This window comes from Doryrhamphus excisus, chromosome 3 (assembly GCF_030265055.1).
Source record: "Doryrhamphus excisus isolate RoL2022-K1 chromosome 3, RoL_Dexc_1.0, whole genome shotgun sequence".
Lineage (NCBI taxonomy): Eukaryota > Metazoa > Chordata > Actinopteri > Syngnathiformes > Syngnathidae > Doryrhamphus > Doryrhamphus excisus.
In genome coordinates, this window is record NC_080468.1 from 12,440,661 (window position 1) to 12,464,259 (window position 23,599).

The following is a 23,599-nucleotide window of genomic DNA, read 5'->3' on the forward strand; positions in this document are numbered from 1 at the left end:
TTCATCATACACACAAAGTGAAGCCTTCAGGGCACAATTACAGTGAATGGACTGAAGATTGTAGGCTGCAGCGGGCAGTGTGATTAGTGCACCTGCCTTACAGCCAAAGGGTTTGTGAATGGGTTTTGTCCAGGTGAACCGCTTTTCTTCCACTTTTCCAAAAACATGCATGTTAGGTTAACGGGAGACTCTAAATCGTGAATGGTTGTTTGTCTGTATGTGATTCGTGACTGGCCTACCTGATTTGAGATGCACATTGACCGCGTTGTGGTCCCTTTAAGGGTCCCCAGTTATTTAAAATGTACTTTTTAAATCATGGAGCATTCTCGTTAATTTACGACTTAATTCTTTTACATGTACGACTTTATTCCCAAAATCTCAGATTATTTTAATACTCCGTCGTGATAAAATATGACTTCATTTTTGTGCATGTACGATTTTATTCCCAAAATCTCAGATTATTTTAATACCTCATTGTGACAGGCATTCACGTCAATTTATGACTTCATTCTTGTACATGTACGACTTTATTCCCAAAATCCCAGATTATTTTAATACTCCGTCGTGATAGGCATTCACGTCAATTTATGACTTCATTCTTGTAAATTTTTGACATTGTTTTTGTAAATTTATGACTTTATTCTCTGAATGTGTGATTATTAAAAACTCTGTTGTTACAGGCATTGCCTGAGACAGCTATTAGAAGGGGTCCTACTATTCCGTCTTAGAAAACAGATAATACAGCATTCATTCATTCATTAATTTTCTACCGCTTATCCTCACAAGGGCCATGGGGGTGCTGGAGCCTATCCCAGTTGTCTTCAGGCGAGAGGCAAGGTACACCCTGGTCGCCAGCCAATCACAGGGCAAACAACCATTCACACTCACATTCATACCTATGGACAATTTGGAGTCGCCAATTAACCTAGCATGTTTTTGGAATGTGGGAGGAAACCGGAGTTCCCAGAGAAAACCCACACATGCACGGGGAAACATGCAAATTCCACACAAAGAAGGAATTGAACTTGGGTCTCCTTGCTGTGAGGCATGCGCGTTAACCACTCGAGCACCGTGCAACCCAGTCACACACATTCATTCATTCATTTTCTAACGCTTCTTCCTCATGAGGGTCGCGGGGGTGCTGGAGCCTATCCCAGCTGTCTTGGGGCGAGAGGCGGGGTACACCCTGGACTGGTGGCCAGCCAATCACAGGGCACATATAGACAAACAACCATTCACACTCACATTCATACCTATGGACAATTTGGAGTCTTCAATTAACCTAGCATGTTTTTGGAATGTGGGAGAAATGTCGTAGAAAACCCACGCATGCACGGGGAGAACATGCAAACTCCACACAGAGATGGCCGACGGTGGAATTGAACACTGATCTTCTAGCTGTGAGGCCTGTGCGCTAACCACTCAACTGCCGTGCAGCCACCAAATCTTCATGTAAGTCACAAATTCAACTGCTTATTAAGAACGGATCCCCAATTTGCAAAGTTTCTCTTGTATCCCAAGGTCAACCAAGTCCCAAAACATTGTATTCTTTGTTCTTGAGGGACAGTGAAGACATTCAGCCATCCAGGTCACGACAGTTGGATTTCTTTCCTCCCGTCCTTGCAGAAGTTTTTGAAGCAAGTGGGACCAAGCGTGGGTTCCTGAGAGAACAGCTCTGAACTGAAACCCAACTGTTCATTAAGCAGGTTGGGTTTTAATGCAGTTCTGTCTTCAGCAAACAGGGTGATGATGATGGTGATGATGGTTTATTTGGTCTTCATGCTGCTCTCTTCCCACCCCCACTCCCTCCTTTCTCGGGGCCTTACGTCAGCAGCCCGTGAGCGGCGGAGAATGATTTAAAACAGGACCAGAGAGGGAAGGTGTTTGTGAAGACAGAGAAGCATCTAGAAACTGAGTCTGCATGAGCAAAACTTTTTTTGGCTCATTTTTTTCCCCCCAAAAAAACCTTCTCATGCACTTTAGAAAAGTTGTACCACTATAACAAATAAACTGTTACACTAAATCATTGCATTTTTTTTTTAACTGGACTGGTTGTGATATTCTTGGTCCACGCACACACTAACAGAGAAAACCTCCTAAACTGTGCAGTAATTGTGGTTTTTCTATTAGTATCCACTTGGCGCGCAGTGGCCGCCCCAGTGCGCCGCCGCCGAGATGCTCGCATCCAACGTGAGCCTGAGCGGCTGCGCGGGCTTCAACAGCGCTCTGCACGCCGGAGCCGAGGAAGCTGGTCAGCTGGGGGGCGGCTCTCAGCGCTCCACCCTCTCTCCGACTGGGAACCTCATCGTGGCGGTGTGTTTGGGTTTCATCGGCACTTTCGGACTTGTGAACAACTTGCTGGTGCTGGTGCTTTACTGCCGCTACAAGATGCTGCGATCTCCCATCAACCTGCTCCTGATTAACATTTCCATCAGCGACCTGCTGGTGTGCGTACTGGGGACGCCGTTCAGTTTCGCCGCCAGTACGCAGGGAAGGTGGCTCATTGGAGACAAAGGCTGCGTGTGGTACGGTTTCGCCAATTCACTCTTTGGTAAGTACCGCAACATTTTTTTTGTGTTATATTTTCTACAATCTGCGTGCAAACTGTGCGTCGAAATGACGCATGTATTAATTTTAACGCAAATATGAACCTATTCAAGTTTGATGACCTGCCATTTCTGCACGCATTCATTAAGAGCGCTTTTAATGACCACAATTGCTAACTTATAAGTAAAAAAAACTGCAAAAGTGCAGTGCAGCAGCACACACAGCGTGCAGCATTGCGCACTAAAACGCAGCAAACTCATGACGTCGTCTTGGCGATATGCCTAAATTTTATTATCTCACTTCAAAAAGACGTTTCTGTGACGGTCTGCTGAGCCCATCAATACGGACTGTGGAGCTTCAGATCCACACGTCGGAGGGTGCAATTGTCTGCTAAATGTTTGCCACTGGAGTTGAGTGGCTGCGCCTCAGGCAAGAGAGATGCTTCATCACCCTTCATTGAGCTGTTTGCGCTGGGCTGAACGTGCACGGCTGTGGCGCACGCTCCGGGTGGAGGGGGTGTCATGGGTAGGATATATGACATAAGAGCATATAGAGACACTTTGCAATAAGAAAAGACACCCGGGTGTACCTGCTGGGGTGATGGAAATTCAAAAAAGTGGCAAATTCAACTGAAACTAGGCCAGGCTGAGGATATAAAAAGCACATTTGGACTTCCTGTATACATGCTGGAAATAAGTTCCATAATCAAAAAGTGTGTTTGGATTCATGTGCATGATACACAGTCGCCATGTATACATGGACCCAAATATTCTAATTCCATTCGGGTTATTTGCTCAAACTGAAAGAATGTAACCTTTGTATACACCTCATTCCGAAAGAAAAGTGCCAATCCGAATGAATATATAAGCTTAATTGCCAAGCTTAATTATAAAATATTAGCAAGATTGAACTTTATCTTTTCCTGTTCCCAGGTGCGTTCTTTCAGCGAATGCTGAGATATGACGTAACACGCAGCTCGAGATGTTCTCGATTTAAAAAAGGCGAGCAATCGGCACTGGAAAGTTTGTTTATGGATTCAAACTAAATTCCAAGACTGGACTAACGAAAAACTGGCAATACGGAGTTATTCCGACAAGTGAAAGAAAAACTCGAGGAAGTCGGTATCACGTGATGTTGGTGTTTACGCTTTACTACGCATGCCCCATTGACTATTCTGGTTGATTATAGCGGCGCATGTAGACACGCGATTGGAATATTCCTTTCCATGTATACCATTGCTTTCGGAAAGGTCATTCGGAAAGATTCCATTCGGAAAGAGAAAAACTCCTCATGTAAACGTGGCTAGTGGCTCAAATACTCACTATAGCGACAACACTGTTCAAACTAAAATATTAATGCTATGTCTTAACTGTTGCGCCATGGTGGTCCAGTGGTTGGCGTGCCGACCTCACAGCTAGGAGACCAGGGTTCAATTCCACCCTCGGCCATCTCAGTGTGGAGTTTGCATGTTCTCCCCGTGCATGCGTGGGTTTTCTCCGGGTACTCCGGTTTCCTCCCACATTCCAAAAACATGCTAGGAAATTTGGCAACTCCAAATTGTCCATAGGTATGAATGTGAGTGTGAATGGTTGTTTGTCTATATGTGATTGGCTGGCCACTGAGGAAAAGCGGTAGAAAATGAATGAATGAATGTCTTAACTGACGTCACAGCTTTTCCCAAACTGTCAGGAGCCATGAAAGCCATAACCTATTTTGCTTTCTCATAGTAAATTCATCTATGTGTGTTTTTGTCATTAGTTTATGCGTATAAATCAATTTTATGGCAGTGCATGACTGGCGTAAAAACTAAGCCAACACCATATGGACATGCGTATTTGTAGTGACGACTTCAGACAGGGGAAATCTGAAAGTGAAAAATAAATGAATGAGTACATTATCCATAATGGTCAAATAGTGTTAGTCTGCCATTAAACTCCACTCCAAGAACTCGTCTCCGCAGTTATTGAAATGGAAAAATACACTGCATCTGTCAGCGCCGTCCTTCTTTATTTATCTGGAGATTTTTAGCCATTTATCTTGTTTCCATTACTTGTTTCTGCCATGCGGGACACGTCCATCAATCCACCAAATTTCATGTTCAGCTACTTTGAAATATTTCTCGCAGTTCATCAGTCTTCCCAATAAAAACACGTCCACATTCTGAATGACTTTTAACAGGATCACAAAGTTGATAAAGTATTTAGAAGTTTTCCGAAAGGCTTAGCTCCGCATTCTTTTACAACTGCATACACAATCACAGCCGGCAGTCATAACTTTCAGTTGAAACTCTTGTGGAAGGACTCATAAATCTTTGGAGGGCATCTATTAGCTAGCAGACTTTTAAAGGCATTGCTTCAACTGTTGTTTGTTGAGCTTGGGTACAATCTGAACATTCATTCATTCATTCATTTTCTACCGCTTATCCTCACAAAGGTCGTGTGGGTGCTGGAGCCTATCCTAGCTGTCTTCAGGCGAGAGGCGGGGTACACCCTGGACTGGTGGCCAGCCAATCACAGGGCACATATAGACAAACAACCATTCACACTCACATTCATACCCATGGACAATTTGGAGTCGCCAATTAACCTAGCATGTTTTTGGAATGTGGGAAGAAAAACCGGAGTACCCAGAGAAAAGCCACGCATGCACAGGGAGAACATGCAAACTCCGCACAGAGATGGCTGACGGTATAGCATGCTGGAGCCTATCCCAGCTGAAAACTCCACACATAGATGGCCGAGCGGAGATTCAAATCTCCTGACTGTGTGGTCACCATAACTCTGCTAACCACTTGTTCAAAGTGTGGCCCTGCATATTAGCTGTAAATAAAAAAAAAAAAAAACATCAGACACGGAAAAACAACTGTAATTTTACAAGAACAAAGTCAAAATCAAAAAAGAAAATGTTCCATTCTCATGTCAAAATGTCACAATTTTACAAGAACAAATATTAAAACACTTAAATAGAGTTTAAATAGTACAAGTCATAATATGAAAAAGACTGGTCGCCAGCCAATCACAGGGCACATATAGACAAACAACCATTCACACTCACATTCATACCTATGGATAATTTGGAGGCGCCAACTTGGAGGAAGCCACAGTCCCCGGGGAGAACATGCAAACTCCACACAGAGATTGCTGAGGGTGGATTCGAACTCGGGTCTCCTAGCTGTGTAGCCTGCGCGCTAACCACTCGACCACCGTGCAGCCGCGATGAAACTTGCACACCCGAACCGGAAACCACACGTCCCCACTAAATGAAGGGAAGGCTGCCAACTCTACTAAAGGTTTGCTTTTGGGGTGCACAAAGCTGATCTACGACCGGCGTGCAACAAGGATTGTGTATGAAGACGATCAAAAACACACAAAATAATGGAAGGAAGAGATGCGCATGTGATCATTTTGCACCAGGCAATTTATTTATCGAATCTGAAACCTGTTTGCGGCTGATGTTTTTGCATTGTTTGATCACATTTTTAAGAAATGACAAGCCATGCCATATCTTTGTTGGAAAAACTAATTGCAACACTGCATTTTTTTGTGTCTGGATCATTCCATCATGAGCCATGGGCCCCTGTCGTGTCCCTGCATAAAAAAAGACATTCATTCAATGTATGTAGCATTCTACAGTGGTCGCTAGGTGTCAGTAATGTTACTGTAATGTTCAGAGAGACACACAAGCACTACATTTATTAGAAGTCACTGTCACTGCAGTTTGAAGCATTAAAATGACCACAAAGTGGCATTTAATAAGAGCTTGTTATGGATCTTTTTCATATATTTATGATGCCACTGTGATGCATTGTAGGGGAATTTTAATGCATGCATGTTGTGGTACAGTTGTTTCGATATTTGAGGTGTTACAAAAGAAAAATTGTCTAAAATTGAAAGTTATATTTGAAATGTACCTCACTTTTTTTTTTGTTGGAAACTGATATTTTCCTGAAACTTACCTATGGTCTACTGCTGATTACTAAAGAACTGAAAAAAGGTAGAAACTTTTTTGATGAGAGTCTAATCGTTGTTTTAGTCAGTTCCATGTTTATATAGTCATAGAAAACGATATTCGTCTAAACTGTCCGGAACTGAAATGGTTGAAAACTGATATTTTCCTGAAACTTACCTATGGTCTACTGCTGATTACTAAAGAACTGAAAAAGGTAGGAACAAACTTTTTTGATGAAACATGAGAGTCTAATCGTTGTTTTGGTCAGTTCCATGTTTATATAGTCATAGAAAACAATATTCGTCTAAACTCGCCGGAACTGAAATAGTTGAATTTAGAAAAATGGCACGGATTGAATGAGTTAAAACTCCAAATCAACATGCTCATTGAGCCTGATTCATTATTTCCGTCTTCACTGTCTTTGTGAACCGACCTCCCTGTTGCTTTCCTTTACAAAACAATGAAGACTTAACAAAATAGAATATTCCCCATCAATTATGGGCAGCTTCATTCTGTCAAACTTTGAAATACAAAACAGACTTTTCATACTTCCACTTCTGTGGAGATAAGTCAGCAATTTTCCAAAACAGGATTACTCTATTTCAGTCACATCCCGGTTAACAAAGTGAGCCTCCAATATATCCCGCGTGTGCTCGCTAACTCAAGTGTTATGCTGAGATTAAGCGTTGAAGATGTGTTACTCTGACATCCACGAGGAGCCAATTTAATAAAACCTGACAAGAGTTGGGATTGTGTGCGCTGGAATAGAAGCGGGAGGAGAGTGTGTGTGTGTTGAAAGAGGGATAACTGGAAGACATCATTAACATCTGCATTGGTTATGGATGACTTATCTCTCAGTGGGCTCAAAGAAAGGAAACAACGAGGAAGGGTCAAAGACCTGATTGGGAAGATTGTTTCGATGAAACATGTTGGCTTTAGCTTTGACACAGAAATGTCGGTCTTCCTCACGGTTTTGTCGTTTTAATTGACAATATGCTAAAGGGCGAATATGAGTGCGATTTGACTCGTGTACCCTGTAGTCAGTTGGAATAGGCGTAGAAAACGGATGGATGTGAAATAGCAATGCTGCAACCTGGCTAAGTCCGACGTATTCCCAAAGTCTACCATTTACTCGCAATCTTCTGCTTTGTGCTCACAGCCTCCTTTTCACTCCTAAAATTGACAGTTGTAGTGGTAGGTTACCGGGACATAATTCACCCCGGAACTATCGATAGGGAAGGTGTTGCCACCCGGAGGGGTAGGCGTGAGGGACGGGGGGTTTTCCGCTTCCTGTTGTGGTTGAGAGACGGGGCTTTCATGTCTTTCATGCCTTTACGTAGCAAAAGAGTGCAAGTTAATAAAGTTTTCTCCCAAATTCAACACTCCGCCTCAGACTCCAGTTCTTCGGCGCTTCACTGGTGACCCCGACAGTAGTCCCGAAGTGTTCGGAGCTACAGCGAACATGGCTACAAACGCCACCCTAAAATTGCCTACAATGTACCGATGGCCCGGGGCAAGTTAAAACAAAATTCGGGCAAGTAAATCCAATCAGTGATATTCCCGTTGGGCAAGTGCACTTTGGCATGCCGTACTACAAGGAGTTTTTTTTTTTAAAGCAGTCCTTGTTGGGTGTTGGTACAACACGAAAACACGGACTGCGGAATTCCGGTGGTAATTTGCAAACCAATCCTTGCAAATCTTGAAATGGACCAATCAGAATCGTTTATTTAGACCGCGGTCCGTAATCCACAATCCGCGTTTTACCCATACCCGTTCTTGTTCGCGATCAACCAATCAGCGATCGTTTGACTACGACAACATCTATCATGGCGTCATCATCTATCAGGGTTCAATTCCACCCTCGACCATCTCTGTGTGGAGTTTGCATGTTCTCCCCGTTCATGTGTGGGTTTTCTCCGGGTACTCCGGTTTCCTCCCACATTCCAAAAACATGCTAGGTTAATTGGCCACACCAAATTGTCCATAGGTATGAATGTGAGTGTGAATGGTTGTTTGTCTATATGTCCACGAAAACACGGACTGCGTAATTCCGGTGGTAATTTGCAAAGCAATCCTTGCAAATCTTGAAATGGACCAATCAGAATCATTTATTTAGACTGCGGTCCGTACTCCACAATCCGCGTTTTACCCACACCCGTTCTTGTTGGCGATCAACCAATAAGCGATGGTTTGACTCGGAAAACGTCTATCATGGCGTCCCTGCCAACATCGTCTAATTCTTCAACAACTTCTGAAGGAAAACAGCAAAAAGTGATGAACCAGTGCCTCCTAAACAAGTATTTTATTAGCGACAGCAAATCAAATGATGGCACAGGTGAGTGAATCACATTGCTCTGACAATTTGAAGTGGTCACAATGAAACACCACCGATTAGATCCAATACCAAGTGCTGATTTTGCACAAGCTACAAAATCTAGCGCTTCCATTTCTTTGTGTATTTTTCTCACCTTTGCTTCACAAATTATTGTTTGACCATTGAGCATTTTTTTTCTGGATTAAGAACACTTCACTAGTACACAAATGTTTCATTGTGGTGCACAACTTATAAATATCACTGCTTACTACAACTACCATGTGTAAGGTAGTATGTAGTAAATTAGATGATATCATTATGGCAGTCTTTTCAATTTACATGGGGAAAGTTCGGGCAAGTAGTTCTCACCTTAAGGATTCCCCATGGGCAAGTCATTTTTGTTTTTAATGTAGAGCCCTGTCACGGTTTTGTCGTTTTAATTGACAATATGCTAAAGGGCGAATATGAGTGCGATTTGACTCGTGTACCCTGTAGTCAGCCGGAATAGGCGTAGAAAATGGATGGATGTGAAATAGCAATGCTGCAACCTGGCTGAGTCTGACATATTCCCAAAGTCTACCATTTACTCGCAATCTTCTGCTTTGTGCTCACAGCCTTCTTTTCACTCCTAAAATTGACAGTTATGATTTCCAAGAGGACACACTCAGACAATTTGGAAGCATACGTGTGTTTTTCCACCCTCTTCGTATCATTCACCTCCTCCCGACCACCTTTTTTGCATGCCTCCTCGCCTGACCTTGTAATATAGAGGTCTATTTGGACAACATGTTTGCGTGTCCCTGCATACTGTTTTGATTCCTGCTGCCGCCTTGAGTTGACTCTACACGTGGTCTCTGGATTAACCTTGCGGTGCCGAGGCTTTTTTGCGGCAAACTGAACTTAAATTGCCTTTGTGCAAGCACTCACACATTTGTCCAAACTGCCGTAATACGAGCTGAAAGATGAAAGAACATGCACCCATCCACAGGAGAGCAAATGCATATCAATGTCACGTAGACAACAACTGGCTGGAGTGGTGTTCGGTGAAAAGTGGCCTCAGCGTGAAATAAGAACAACGATGACCCGCCGTAAACATCTTAGGAGTTAGCCTGCTGCTCAATTTGTGTCATAAACAGTAAATTACAGGACTGTTAAAAACATAAATTTAGTTGGATCACAGCTGTGTTATGTTTTTTTTATTGGACGACGGTATTGCTCAATCCTATGTTTTTCATTCAATCTGTCTTTTCCCGGATACGTGGTATTAGGGATGGGATCCAGAGACAGATACTTTTTTTTTAGCAGACGCACAAGACAGACACATCGAGGGATCATCACAGCAGGGGTGGAACAAGATCCTTTCCTTTTTCCATCCGATCGTAACGCGCTTGATTTTTGGGAAATTAGATTCAGCCGTTGCCTTTGATCCCGTATATTTGATTTGTGATGCTGTGAAGTTGCATCGCCTCAAGCATTGGGAGTTAAAAAAAACCAAAACAAAACAACAACACGGCATTTCTTGGGTAGAACATTAAGCAATCATGTTAGTTAATTTGTTTTACATAAAACAACAGCTTCCAAACATGCTGGTTAGAGATGTAAATGTCTTTGTGATGGACCATTCAATTGGATTTTAGATACATCGGTTACAATGCAATTCAAAAAGACCATATTTTAAAGACAGCATGATTTCATAGAGCAGGGGTCTCAAACTCAATTTACTTGGGGGCCACTGGAGCTAGGGTCTGGGCGAGGCTGGGCCGCATCAGGTTTTTCCAAAAAAAAAAAAAAACGCATTTATTAAAAACAGAAAAATGAATAAACTTTGCTTTGGTTCCGATTTTCTACAAGAAAAGCTTTGATAAAACATTCCACTGTTCTCAAATATCCTACTTTTTATTTTTCTACACAAAATAAGATGAAAAATAAATAAACAAATCAAGAATAAAGAAAATCAATCAATCAGTAATAAATAAATAAATATAATAATAATAATAATAAAACGGCAAATAATAAAAAAATTAAGAAACCACATATAGTTGGTGGGTAGACATTATTTTTTTCAGATTAAAATGAACAAAGCATTATTAGAGCCCTGTAGACATGACAAAACACAACTATAGTCACATTTATACTCTTTTTATTTACAACATATTGCGCAACTGCAGGGTCTTGACACATGCTAACTCGCAAACTAGAGAGCTAGCGACCTAAACGGTAGCCTTCAAGTTATTTCCTTTAAACTTAAAAAGAACCTACCACCAAAAACCTACCACTTCCACACGGATAGGGAGGATAACTATTAACAGTTATTTAACCTTTAACATGAACATTAATCAAATGTAATAATTTTTTCTGGGTACATGATACCATACAGCATCCATATCAAACTTGCGCGGGCCGCACTAACATTAAACTTTCATATCAAGGCAGGGGCCTCAAACTAATGTCCTGCGGGCCACATTTGGTTGTTTAAGATACGAACTGTGAACCGGTTGCTAGACTTGCTTTTCCTTGGGACCTGTCTCTAGAATCGATTAATCTAAGGATTCTTGGCTGATTCTTATCCATCAAGGAGGCTTCTACTGGTGCTTGTCAAACCGGATATTCAGTCACATCGGTTTATCGTTCACAACACTAATACTGATGGTAACTTCATGATGGATAGACACAGTCAGTCCTAACATTACAGACCCGATTTGTTTATCTTGCAAATTAGTCAATTATCCATCCATAGTCAGTTGTTATGATTGGACACCACATGATACTTAAAGTTAAGCCTCATAACCATAGACTAACTTCTTGCTGTGCAGTCGGTGTGTTTTATAAGCAAAACAGAAGGCGTTCAAATCGCATCCCACGCTCTAACGAGCGTGAAGGCGGCACACATGAAAGGTAACGACTGGATTTCCAAAGTTCCTGTTCTTTTTTTTACTCCCCCTAATATACAGGTTTAAAGCATCAATCAAACGTTATGCCTGATTTATTTCATCATCACTGCACCGCCATAATGGAACAATTACAACCATGGAATTTCCATTTTTACCTAAGACTAATAATTTGAACATACAGTCGTCCCTTGCAACAACGCGGTTCACATATCACTCCCCAACTTTATCCTGGTTTTTCAAAAAATTAATTCATGATCAGTATCTTTGCAGTCCAACATGAAAAAAAATCATCTTTATGTGTGGAAGTGGTACATTTTTGGCTTGGTATGGTCCAAAGCTGGACCATGCTAGCGGTACAAGTGAAGTGCCAGTACGTCAATACAGTGCACCGTGGCTTGCAGTCACAGGGAAATCAACTACTGTATTTTCTGGACTATAAATCGCTCCGGAGTATAAGTCGCACAAGATCAAAAATTAGGTATAAAAAAACATACATAAGTCGCACTGGAGTGTAAGTTGCATTTTTTGCGAGTAATTTATTTTTCAAGTTTAAGTTTAAGTGTAATTTAAGTTTCAACAATAAAAGAATAGAGAACAGGCTTAGTAGGTGTAAGATATGCTAACAAAAAAAATACAAAAAATAAACATGAACAGAAAAGGTGGCCAGCGTTTATGTAACATAAACAGTTTTTTCATGTATAAGTCGCTCTGGAGTATAAGTCGCAGGAACAGCCAACCTATGAAAAAAAGTGCGACTTATAGTCCGGAAAATACGGTAAATGAGGCTTCTATCGAAATACATCATTTTCTACAGTGATCTGTACAGCTGGGCAATGTGGTTTAAACGAAGATGACTCTAGGGGTGTTACTTTGTGACTACAGGGTTCTAATAATGGCAAAAATTGTATTGTGTAAAGATCTTTTGGAGAAGATGTCACGTCAACCCGTCAAAGTAATGTTTTTAGGATTTTCCCGACATCTTAATGTTCCAAAGATCCTATAAAGGCATTATAAGGCTCCGTTGTTAAGTGGTATCACTCTGGGACAGAATACAGAAGAGTCACGTCATGGACTTGCATGTTCCTACTTTGATAAGCTAGCCAGATCATTATTTGACATCAGGGGATGGGAACATCACGAACTTATCAGACAGGCAATCAAGACATCAATTTGATGGATGGATGTGTGCTGTTTCACGAACCTCTGATATAGCAAAATAATATACACCCATCAGTAGTTATATATGACCTTTAACGAACGGTACATTCAGAAGGATTTCTGCCTGAATATGAGAAGATAGAGCGCCCACTCTTTGATGATTAAGTGCAGCCTGAGAACAAATGACAGCATCAGCCAAAGCGGAAAAAAAACAAGTATGAGTGGATTGCAAGAGAAATTAATGAAAAAATAAACCGGGAACTTGTTGCTGAGTCAATCAGTGCACATCAAAAGTGCGAGGTTACAAAGCTTTGTTGAGTTTCTCCACCAATAAAACACACAAGTCGTCTTTTTGCAATCTATAAAGCGAAACATCAACGTACTGTAAATATACTGTTAATATGTGTATGGTACAAACAATAAAAAACTAGACATTGTGTGTATTTAAATGTATTATTCAAACCTGCCAAATGTCTGGGGCATCGTTTTACAAGCGGTGTCCTGCACAAGTCCACTTAATTGCCAGTAAAAATCAATGAGCTTGAAGGACGATTTCATGGAACATAATGGCCTCCAAACAGAATACAAACAAAATTAAAACACTGGGGGGGTCAGCAACACTGAGCTGCAGCCTCAGGTGGCCTGAGCTGTAAAATAATGAAAAGAAGCTTTATTACGGTAGTAAGAGTGTGTGTTCACTGAATAACTTATTGATTTTATTGAAAAAAATGTTCAAGTCTTGTGTTTAATATTTCACTGAATAGATGCTGTGAAGTGGAAGCCTTGGACTTGGTACTGTTATGGTTTTGAAAGGATCGTAGATGTGTTTGTTGCTTAGAAATGTGGCCTGTGATTGGCTGGCGACCAGTCCAGGGTGTACCCCAGCCTCTTGCCCGAAGACAATTAGGATAAGCTCAAGCAAACCCGCGACCCTCGTGAGGATAAGCGGTAGAAAATGAATGAAATGAATGAATGGATAGATGTGACAGTAGCCACGTTTACATGAGTTTTTCTCTTTCCGAATGGAATCTTTCCGAATGACCTTTCCGAAAGCAATGGTATACATGGAAAGAAATGTTCCAATCGCGTGTCTACATGCACCGCTATAATCAACCAGAATAGTCAATGGGGCATGCGCAGTAAAGCGTAAACACCAACATCATGTGATACCGACTTCCTCGAGTTTTTCTTTCACTTGTTGGAATAACTCCGTATTGCCATTTTTCCGTTCGTCCAGTCTTGAAATTTAGTTTGAATCAAAAACAAACTTTCCGCAGCAGTCCAGTGCCGATTGCTCGCCTCCATTTTGTTCAATCGAAGATCATCTGGAGCTGCGTGTTACGTCATATCTCAGCCTTCGCTGAAAGAACGCACCCGGGAACAGCAAAAGATAAAGTTCAATCTTGCTAATATTTTATAATTAAGCTCGGCACATGTTTTATATAGATACGTATGTATTTTTTTTTTTTAATAAAACTGGACTTGTGAATGGCGTATAGAAGGGTTTAGATTCTGTTCCACAGATGGCGCTAATGCACACGAAAGCTGCTTGCCAACCGCCAAGAAACAACAGAAGAAGAAAAATACCACGAAGAAGAACTTTCCATTTGAGCGGGTACAAGATACCTCAATCGGATTGGGGAAAGGAATATTCCACCCTTGTGAATGCGATTATATATTCATTCGGATTGGCACTTTTCTTTCGGAATGAGGTGTATACAAAGGTTACATTCTTTCTGTTTGAGCAAATAACCCGAATGGAATTGGAATATTTGGGTCCATGTATACATGGTTACTGTTGAGTCTCAAAGAAGCCATATTAAAAGGAAGGACACTTTGTAAAGTGGAATGTTCTTCAATATCAGTTATCACTGCCCTCGATGGTACCAGCTTCTAATATCTGTTGTCTCATTGTAGGTATCGTGTCCTTGATCTCTCTGGCGGTCCTCTCCTATGAGCGCTACTGCACCATGATGGCTCCCACTGAGGCAGACTCCTCCAACTACTATAAGATCGCATTGGGCATCACCCTCTCTTGGGTCTATTCCCTCATCTGGACTGTGCCTCCACTGTTTGGCTGGAGTCGCTATGGTCCAGAAGGGCCCGGGACCACCTGCTCTGTGGACTGGAAAGCCACGACGACAAATAACATATCTTACATCATCTGTCTGTTTGTTTTTTGCCTCATCGTGCCATTGTTGGTGATCGTGTTCTGCTATGGGAAGCTGCTGTGTGCCATCAGACAGGTGAGTTGGCTTCATCATCAGAATCAATGCAGGTGAGCTTGAGTGTAAATTCACCTACTATTCATGTTTTAAACAAATGCACCTCTGCACACATTCTTGGTACACCCCAATATATGTAGTATACAGTAAAAAATAAACAAAGCCTACTGTATAGTCCTTGTTGACCAGAAAATGCTAGAAATTTTCAGTTTTTATCCCAACAACTTGACTGCACGGCGGCCAAGTGGTCAGTGTGGCTTTTCTCCGGGTACTCCGGTTTCCTCCCACATTCCAAAAACATGCTAGGTTAATTAGCAACTCCAAATTGTCCATAGGTATGAATGTGAGTGTGAATGGTTGTTTGTCTATATGTGCCCTGTGATTGGCTGGCCACCAGTCCAGGATGTTAACCGGCGCAGTGCTAATCAAATAAGGAAATTGCCTTGACCACCACCATCTGTCTTTTTCTCCGAGGAATATTTGTGCCAACTTCCCAAGCACAACTAGAGTTATTGGGTAAACATTTTTTTCGATTGATGTTGTCGCAATTTTCTGCATTTATATAGTCTGACCCCTTTATAGCTTCTCTAATTCACAATTAATCTAATTCACACAGCTATGAGACCAGAGTTTGATTCCAACCTCGGCCATCTCTGTGTGGAGTTTGCATGTTCTCCCCGTGTATGCGTGGGTTTTTTTCGGGTACTCCGGTTTCCTCCCACATTCCAAAAACATGGCGACTCCAAATTGTCCATAGGTATGAATGTGAGTGTGAATGGTAGTTTGTCTATATGTGCCCTGTGATTGGCTGGCAACCAGTCCAGGGTGTACCCCGCCTCTCGCCCGACAATTGTGAGGTTAAGTGTTCGAAAATGAATGAATGAATGAATGAGCATCCAGGTTAGAGTCCATAGTTGGGATGAGGGATGAGATCCTGCTCTAAGTGGAAGAGTTGAAGTACATCTGGGTGAGGGAAGGATGGAACGAGATTGACAGGCGGATTAGTGCGGCATCTGCAGTTATGTGGACTCTGCATCGGTCTGTTGTGGTGGTCAGTAAACTCTCAATTTACCAATCGATACCATATACCTATGCTCATGAGATTTGGGTCGTGACTGAAAGGACAAGAAGTGTGGCTGTGCTCATCCCAAAGAAACTTAACACTACACCTCCACATTTAGAGGAGCCAGATGAGGTTGCTGGGTTCCCTGGGGAGGGAAGCCCCGGGATATGTTGGAGAGACTGTGTCTCTCAGCTGACCTGGGACCGCCTCAGGATCCGCCAGAAAGCAGCCAAGGAGCGAGAAGCTTGGGCTTGAGCAGAAGAAGATGGTTGGATGAAATAACCGTCTGTGTTTTGTAAATGTGGGAGGAACGAGAGTAGCAGTTCTATTCTCCTCAGTTGGACCACTTTTCATATATTTGCATGAAACGTTTCCAAGGCGTTTGCCAATCCCTATTCTGTAGTAGGAGCTAACCAATGGTAGCATTCCACACAGTGTCCTGGAAGAAAATGTACAGAGACAGAATGGGAGGCACTTGTTTCTCTCTCAAGGGAAAACACACACACACACACATGCTCACAGTTCACACTTTGAAAGAACAAGTCCCAGAGCAATTTTTCTAGGATTACAAGCTCCTCCGTCTGTGAGCATCATGTCGTCCCAGATAAACAATGATGTGATTGTTTGTTTGCATCGGCACACGTGTCTTTTTCTGATAAAATTGCCCATCAGCTGCCCAACATTGACACAGCAGAGCACTGAAATGAATAACAGCCAACAGTGTAGCCTTTATTGAAGACATAAGACATATTAGACGATGTGTATGGCAGGGGTCTCAAACACGCGGCCCGCAGGCCAAATGTGGCCTGCAGGACACGAGTTTGAGGCCCCCGCCTTGATATGAAAGTTTAATGTTAGTGCGGCCCGCGCAAGTTTGATATGGATGCTGTATGTATCATGTACCCAGAAAAAATTATTACGTTTGATTAATGTTCATGTTAAAGGTTAAATAACTGTTAATAGTTATCCTCCCTATCCGTGTGGAAGTGGTAAGTTTTTGGCTATTTAAGTTTAAAGGAAATAACTTGAAGGCTACCGTTTAGGTCGCTAGCTCTCTAGTTTGCGCGTTAGCATGTGTCTCAAGACCCTGCAGTTGCGCAATATGTTGTAAATAAAAATAGTATAAATGTGACTATAGTCGTGTTTTGTCATGTCTACAGGGCTCTAATAATGCTTTGTTCATTTTAATCTGAAAAAAAATAATTTGTCTACCCACCAACTATATGTGGTTTCTTAAGTTTTTATTATTTGCCGTTTTATTATTTTTATTATATTTATATTATATTATATATTATATTATTACTGATTGATTGATTTTCTTTATTCTTGATTTGTTTATTTATTTTTTATCTTATTTTGTGTAGAAAAATAAAAAGTAAGATATTTGAGAACAGTGGAATGTTTTATCAGGGCTTTTCTTGTAGAAAATTGGAACCAAAGCAAAGTTTATTAATTTTTCTGTTTTAAATAAATGCGTTTTGTTTTTTGTTTTTTTGAAAACCTGATGCGGCCCAGTTTCACACAGACCCTGGCTTCAGTGGCCCCCAAGTAAATTGAGTTTGATACCCCTGGTGTATGGTGTCTATCTTAATAATTGTATAGCGGTTCCTTATAGATTAGATCTCTGCAATAACTTTGTGATTGTGAAGAGTTCTAACGAATAGTCAATTATCGGCTATTATTCAATTTTTCTACCCATTTCTGCGTCTTTGCTATATGCTGCTTTATTATTGACAATTATGTGAGCTGTCTTTAACTTTGCTGAATGTTCTCCCCTTACTGTAAATGCAATGTCACTTGTCAGCTGTTATTTGAGGTGATGTTTGGTGATATCATTTGGGACATATTAAAAGTAAACTTGCCCATTAAATGCAGAAAGAGTAGAAATCCCTTATCTAATAATGTGGCACTCAAGTGAACAGTCAACTTGGGGATCACTGAGATTTAAGTTTGGACTGAACTCCAGAGGTCAATGAGCGGAATGGAACTTGAAGGGAGATTTGTCTTCCTTGTGTTGTCTTTAAAAAATATGAGAAAAACTGTTACAACCTTTAAAAAAGGACAAACCGTGAGGGTCAGGAGGGAAAATGTGTCTTGCGGTGTACGTCAGTGTTATCGCCTGCCTTTGCCCATTTTCTTTAAAAGCAAATTGAGCTTTTATTGCTTTAAAGGACACAAGCTACAGAGGTGAGTTGGCCTCTTAAGTGGTACCTCCACTAGGGATGATCTCAGATCAAATGCATGCGGTGGCGCTTCAGCTTGCTTTCATGCATACAGAAAATGTCTCAACTATTTCATTCATGTACAGCGGAACCGCGCTTTGCGTCATTAATTAATAGCTCTAAGTGCAATATATATATAGTTCTAAGAGCAGTATTTTTTATAATGCCTCATATTTAACTCCTTCGCAAGATTTCATAGTTTATAGACTGGTCACATATTTCGTCTCATATTTCATATTATCTTGCAAACTGTATTTGTATATAACCCTGGGTAAAATTGTTAATTTGTGAATACTTAGGTTGTTTATATTGTTTACTTTTATATTGTGTGTTTTGTACTGCTTGACTGATTCTTGTTCGCTTGCTACCAAAAGTACTCTAACCAAATCACTTTTGCCCGGAAGAAATAATGTAAATCGATTTAATCACTCCAAAATGCGAACACATTGGTTATTTTGCTCAATGCAAATTTCTCCACTGAGGGGCGAATAAAGACATATCTTATCTTATCTTAATTTGTACCAGAAGGTCTGACTCTAACCAAAACGTACTCTAACCAAATAACTTTTGCCCAGAAGAAATAATGTAAATCGATTTAATCACTCAAAAATGCAAAGATATTGGTTATTTTGCTCAATGCAAATTTCCCCACTGAGGGGCGAATAAAGACATATCTTATTTTAATTCGTACCTCAAGGTCCGACTCTAACCAAAACATACTCTAACCAAATCACTTTTGCCTGGAAGAAATAATGTAAATCGATTTAATCACTAGAAAATGCGAACACATTGGTTATTTTGCTCAATGCAAATTCCCCCGCTGAGGGATGAATAAAGGCATATCATATCTTATCTTAATTTGTACCAGAAGGTCCGACTCTAACCAAAACGTACATTAACCAAAACACTTTTCCCCGGAAGAAATAATGTAAATCGATTGTATCACTCAAAAATGCGAACACATTGGTTATTTTGCAGCCATGATCCCCCGTCCTACAAAAGTGGCAAAAAGTCTGCCAAAACTAAAGAAATAATGAAGTAAATTTAGGTGCATCCAAGTTATTATATACCAGTAAGGCTGATCCAAGACAACTCTCAGCGTGCCTCACTGGTATGTCTGGTTGTGCTCTGGATGGATGATCTCCTGGGACGTCTCCTCATTAATCAGTTCCTGGACAGTCTGTGACACCATTGGCGAATCTGCCAATTAACAAACAAGATGCTGTGAGTTGAGATCTACGGCCCAAAACATACATACCAGTAATGGCATGCTGAAGGTCAATTGTTCGGACTCTGGCAGTGCTCTTTTCGTTACAGACGGTAGTCCTGCTGTTGGATGTTGACCTCCCAATTTCTCCTCCAATACTGGCCTGTCTTTCTGCTATCTTCTCCCCACACTCATATAGCAGCACATTGTGATTAATCATGATTAATTATTTTTTGAAGGTCATTAATGTGATTAAATTTTTTTTAATCATTGGACATTTATAATTATTTTTATTATTATATTTTCTGAGCAGGGCTGCATGGTGGTCGAGTGGTTAGCGCGCAGACCTCACAGCTAGGAGACCAGGGTTCAATTCCACAATCGACCATCTCTGTGTGGAGTTTGCATGTGCATGCGTGGGTTTTCTTCGGGTACTCCGGTTTCCTCCCACATTCCAAAAACATGCTAGGTTAATTGGCGACTCCAAATTGTCCATAGGTATGAATGTGAGTGTGAATGGTTGTTTGATTATATGTGCCCTGTGATTGGCTGGCGACCAGTCCAGGGTGTACCCCACCTTTCGCCCGAACACAGCTGGGGTAGGCTCCAGCACCCCCCATGACCCTCGTGAGGAAAAGCGGTAGAAAATTAATGAATTAATGAATAACTATTTTTTTAAAGTGATTAATGTGATTAAAAATTTTAATCATTGGACATTTCTAATTATTATTATTATTATATTTTCTGAGCGGGGCTGCACGCAGACCTCACAGCTAAAAAAATGAATGAATGAATTATTTAATTAATATTTTCTGAGTGTTAGTTATTATATAAAAGGCATTATTGTGATTATTATGCATTGATAGTAGTTAGTTATGTCCTTCACAGATCCTAATATCTTAGCTCCTGGTCTGAATTAAACACCTCGTATACTTTCCTGTGATTTTTTTTTTTTGCAATTTTCTTCAACATCCTGTAGGCTATTTGACACAATTAGACATGGCGATGGGGGGAGTGTGGGGGAGGGGTGTCGGTGGGATGGGGGCAGGAAGATATCAAGAGAAAGTGAAGCAGGCTAAGAGATGAAAGCGAAGGAGGGGTGTAGGTTTGCTAGTTTTGGGAACCCCGCTGGGACGGCTGGGTGCCGATGTTGTGAGGCCCACATCAAATATAGTGACCTTGTTTCGGTCATGTGGTAAATGTATTTGCCACAAGCATTTTTTAACCCCCCGCCGCGGCGTCTCAGACCATTTGGTAATGTCAACGACTTGCTTTCGTATATAACCCAAAGTAAGCCACTAGGGGACATTTCAATGCAAATTAGGCATTAGGTGCAAATGGCATCAAAAAAGTGGAACATGCGACCCACCTTCTTTATCATCAAGTAAAAAGAAAAGTAAGAAAGAGAAAAATAAGTTAAGCTCTCCTTAGTCTGTTTACCACTTGACCTTGAAACATATGTACTTTGTGTCTAGCTATGAAAATGGCTAAAATGCTACTATGCCAATGTTAGCATGCTAGCAATTGTAACATTAGCATACTAACATATAGTGTAATAGTACTAAGTGTTTACAGTATGTACTTTGTGTCTCGCAATGAAAATGGCTAAAATGCTACAATGCTAATGTTAGCATGCTAGCAATTGTAACATTAGCATACTAACACAATGTAATACTGCTAAGTGTTTACAGTATGCACTTTGTGTCTCGCAATGAAAATGGCTAAAATGCTACAATTTTAATGTTAGCGTGCTAGCAATTGTAACATTATCATACTAACACATAGCGTAATAGTGCTAAGTGTTTACAGTATGTACTTTGTGTCTCACAATGAAAATGGCTAAAATGCTACCCTTCCAATGTTAGCATGCTAGCAATTGTAACATTATCATGCTAATACATAGTATAATAGTGCTAAGTGTTTACAGTATGTACTTTGTGACTCGCTGTGAAAATGGCCAAAATGCTACTATGCTAATGTTAGCACTTGACCTTGAAACATCATAAATTGGTCTTATAAGTTCCAAAGTTGAGTTTTATGAGGCCACGGTGACATTGACCTTTGGATGCCATATTTGAATCAGTCTTGGTCCAAAGAGGCCTCCTGCCAAGATGCAATAAAATTCCTTCCAAGTGTTTCCCAGTTATCATGTTCTGGGTGCAGGAAAAGATGACAGCTCACAGTAACCTTGACTTTTCACTGTCAAAATCCAATCGTTTCATCCATATGTGCCAATGTGTGCCAAATGTGAGGAAAGTCCCACAGGGCGTCTAAGGGGGGGCGTCACATTCATGAAAATAGGACAACTCAGCCTCTAGTTGAGGCTCTCGAAGATGCAGCCACATAAAACAGATATGAATATCTGTAAATAAACTACTGACTCTGCAAACTATGTATCATTCGTTTTGTAAAAGTAAAACCTGAACAAAAAAGGTGAACGACTTGTCCTGATTCCGTTTGATATGCTGCGTTCACCCGTAAGTATTTTTTCAAATGTACTTGGGCATGCATGTAAACAAATGTAGTGAATTTTTCTCGGTTTAAGAAAATGTAAGTCAGAAGTGTTGTAGTTTCCAAGATACAGTATTTGGTCAAAATGGGAAATGTATGCAAAATAAGGCAAAAACTTTACTTTATCAGAACATACAGTGTGTCTACCAGCAACCCGAACGTCTTTGATATTATTATTGATTATTTATGATTATATATATATTATATTATTATATATATGATTATTTATATTCTTTTTTTAAATATTTTTATTTTTTTCATTATTTTTACTCTCTTTTTTTTACTTGGGCATGCATGTAAACAAATGTAGAGAATTTTTCTCGGTTTAAGAAAATATAAGTCAGACGTGCTATAGTTTCTAAGATACAGTATTTGGTCAAAATGGGAAATGTATGCAAAATAAGGCAACAACTTTACTTTATCAGAACATACAGTGTGTCTACTAGCAACCCGAAAGTCTTTGATATTATTATTGATTATTGATGATTATATATATATTATATTATTATATATCTGATTATTTATACTCTTTTTAATTTTTTAATTTTAAATTTTTTTAAAAATTTTTTATTTTTTATTACTTTACTCTTTTTCTTTTTTTTACTTGGGCATGCATGTAAACAAATGTAGTGAATTTTTCTCGGTTTAAGAAAATATAAGTCAGAAGTGCTATAGTTTCCAAGATACAATATTTGGTCAAAATAGGAAATGTATGCAAAACAAGGCAAAACAGTACTTTATCAGAATGTACAGTGTGTCTACATACTATATATTATATTATTATATATATGATTATATATACTCTTTTTTTTAAAGCCTTCTATAATCATTGAACAAACCTACGGTGGATTAGACATACGGTACTTCCTCAATGGTGGCCTCCACTAATTTCTGGATGACCTGTTCTACCTCCAGAGCCGATATTGTTAATAAATTATATCACAATGTTTACCATTTAAATTGAACAGAGACATTGGGAATCTGTTTGTTGTAATTCCTGTTGTTGTACAATATATGCTTCGGGGGCTCTCTTCTACCTGAAAAACTGATTTTCTTAAGTCCTTAATTCCTGGTATCGCGTATTTGTGGTGCCTCCGATGGGTTTGGCATAAAATGCTTTGGAGGACATGTTACTTGTCAAGTCCTGCCCCTGTGAAGACATTTTGGTCCACAACATCCATGTTCTTCAACCATTTTTGCTCAAATGTTACCCTATGGATGAAAAAACATTTTTCAGAACACATAAATCTGTGTTGCCTCTTGGCAAACAAATACTTGCAGTTTATTTTTGACACATTTTACTTCCCAGCGAATTGAGCTGAGCAAGTAAACAAGTGTAACAGCTTTGCAGAATCATCACACAGCCTGTAATAACATTTGCTGTGGCATTGCACATCTGTCTGTCATTTCACATGAACAGACGTGGGTCAATTGTATAACAATGTTTACATGACACAGGGTGTCTTGACTGTGTAGTGGGTACTATTGAGGGTTTCTGGTGCAAAATGTGTTG

The 23,599-nt window shown here is 40.3% G+C and overlaps 1 protein-coding gene across 4 annotated transcripts in view; it reads left to right on the plus strand.

Annotated features, from left to right (window-relative positions):
* The first annotated feature begins 1,168 nt into the window (after positions 1–1,168).
* Positions 1,169–23,599, plus strand: part of LOC131125769 (vertebrate ancient opsin-like) — a 63,407-nt gene continuing 40,976 nt past the window's right edge. The window contains exons 1-4 of one of the 4 annotated variants that reach the window (XM_058067627.1): positions 1,169–1,452; positions 1,522–1,706; positions 1,832–2,551; positions 14,776–15,104. In XM_058067627.1, coding sequence (XP_057923610.1) covers positions 2,176–2,551; positions 14,776–15,104 — 705 coding nt within the window. In that variant the 5' untranslated portion in view covers positions 1,169–1,452; positions 1,522–1,706; positions 1,832–2,175. Of the gene's footprint in view, positions 1,707–1,831; positions 2,552–14,775; positions 15,105–23,599 lie in introns of all 4 variants that reach the window. The other 3 variants (XM_058067628.1, XM_058067630.1, XM_058067629.1) reach the window with 3 other exon arrangements.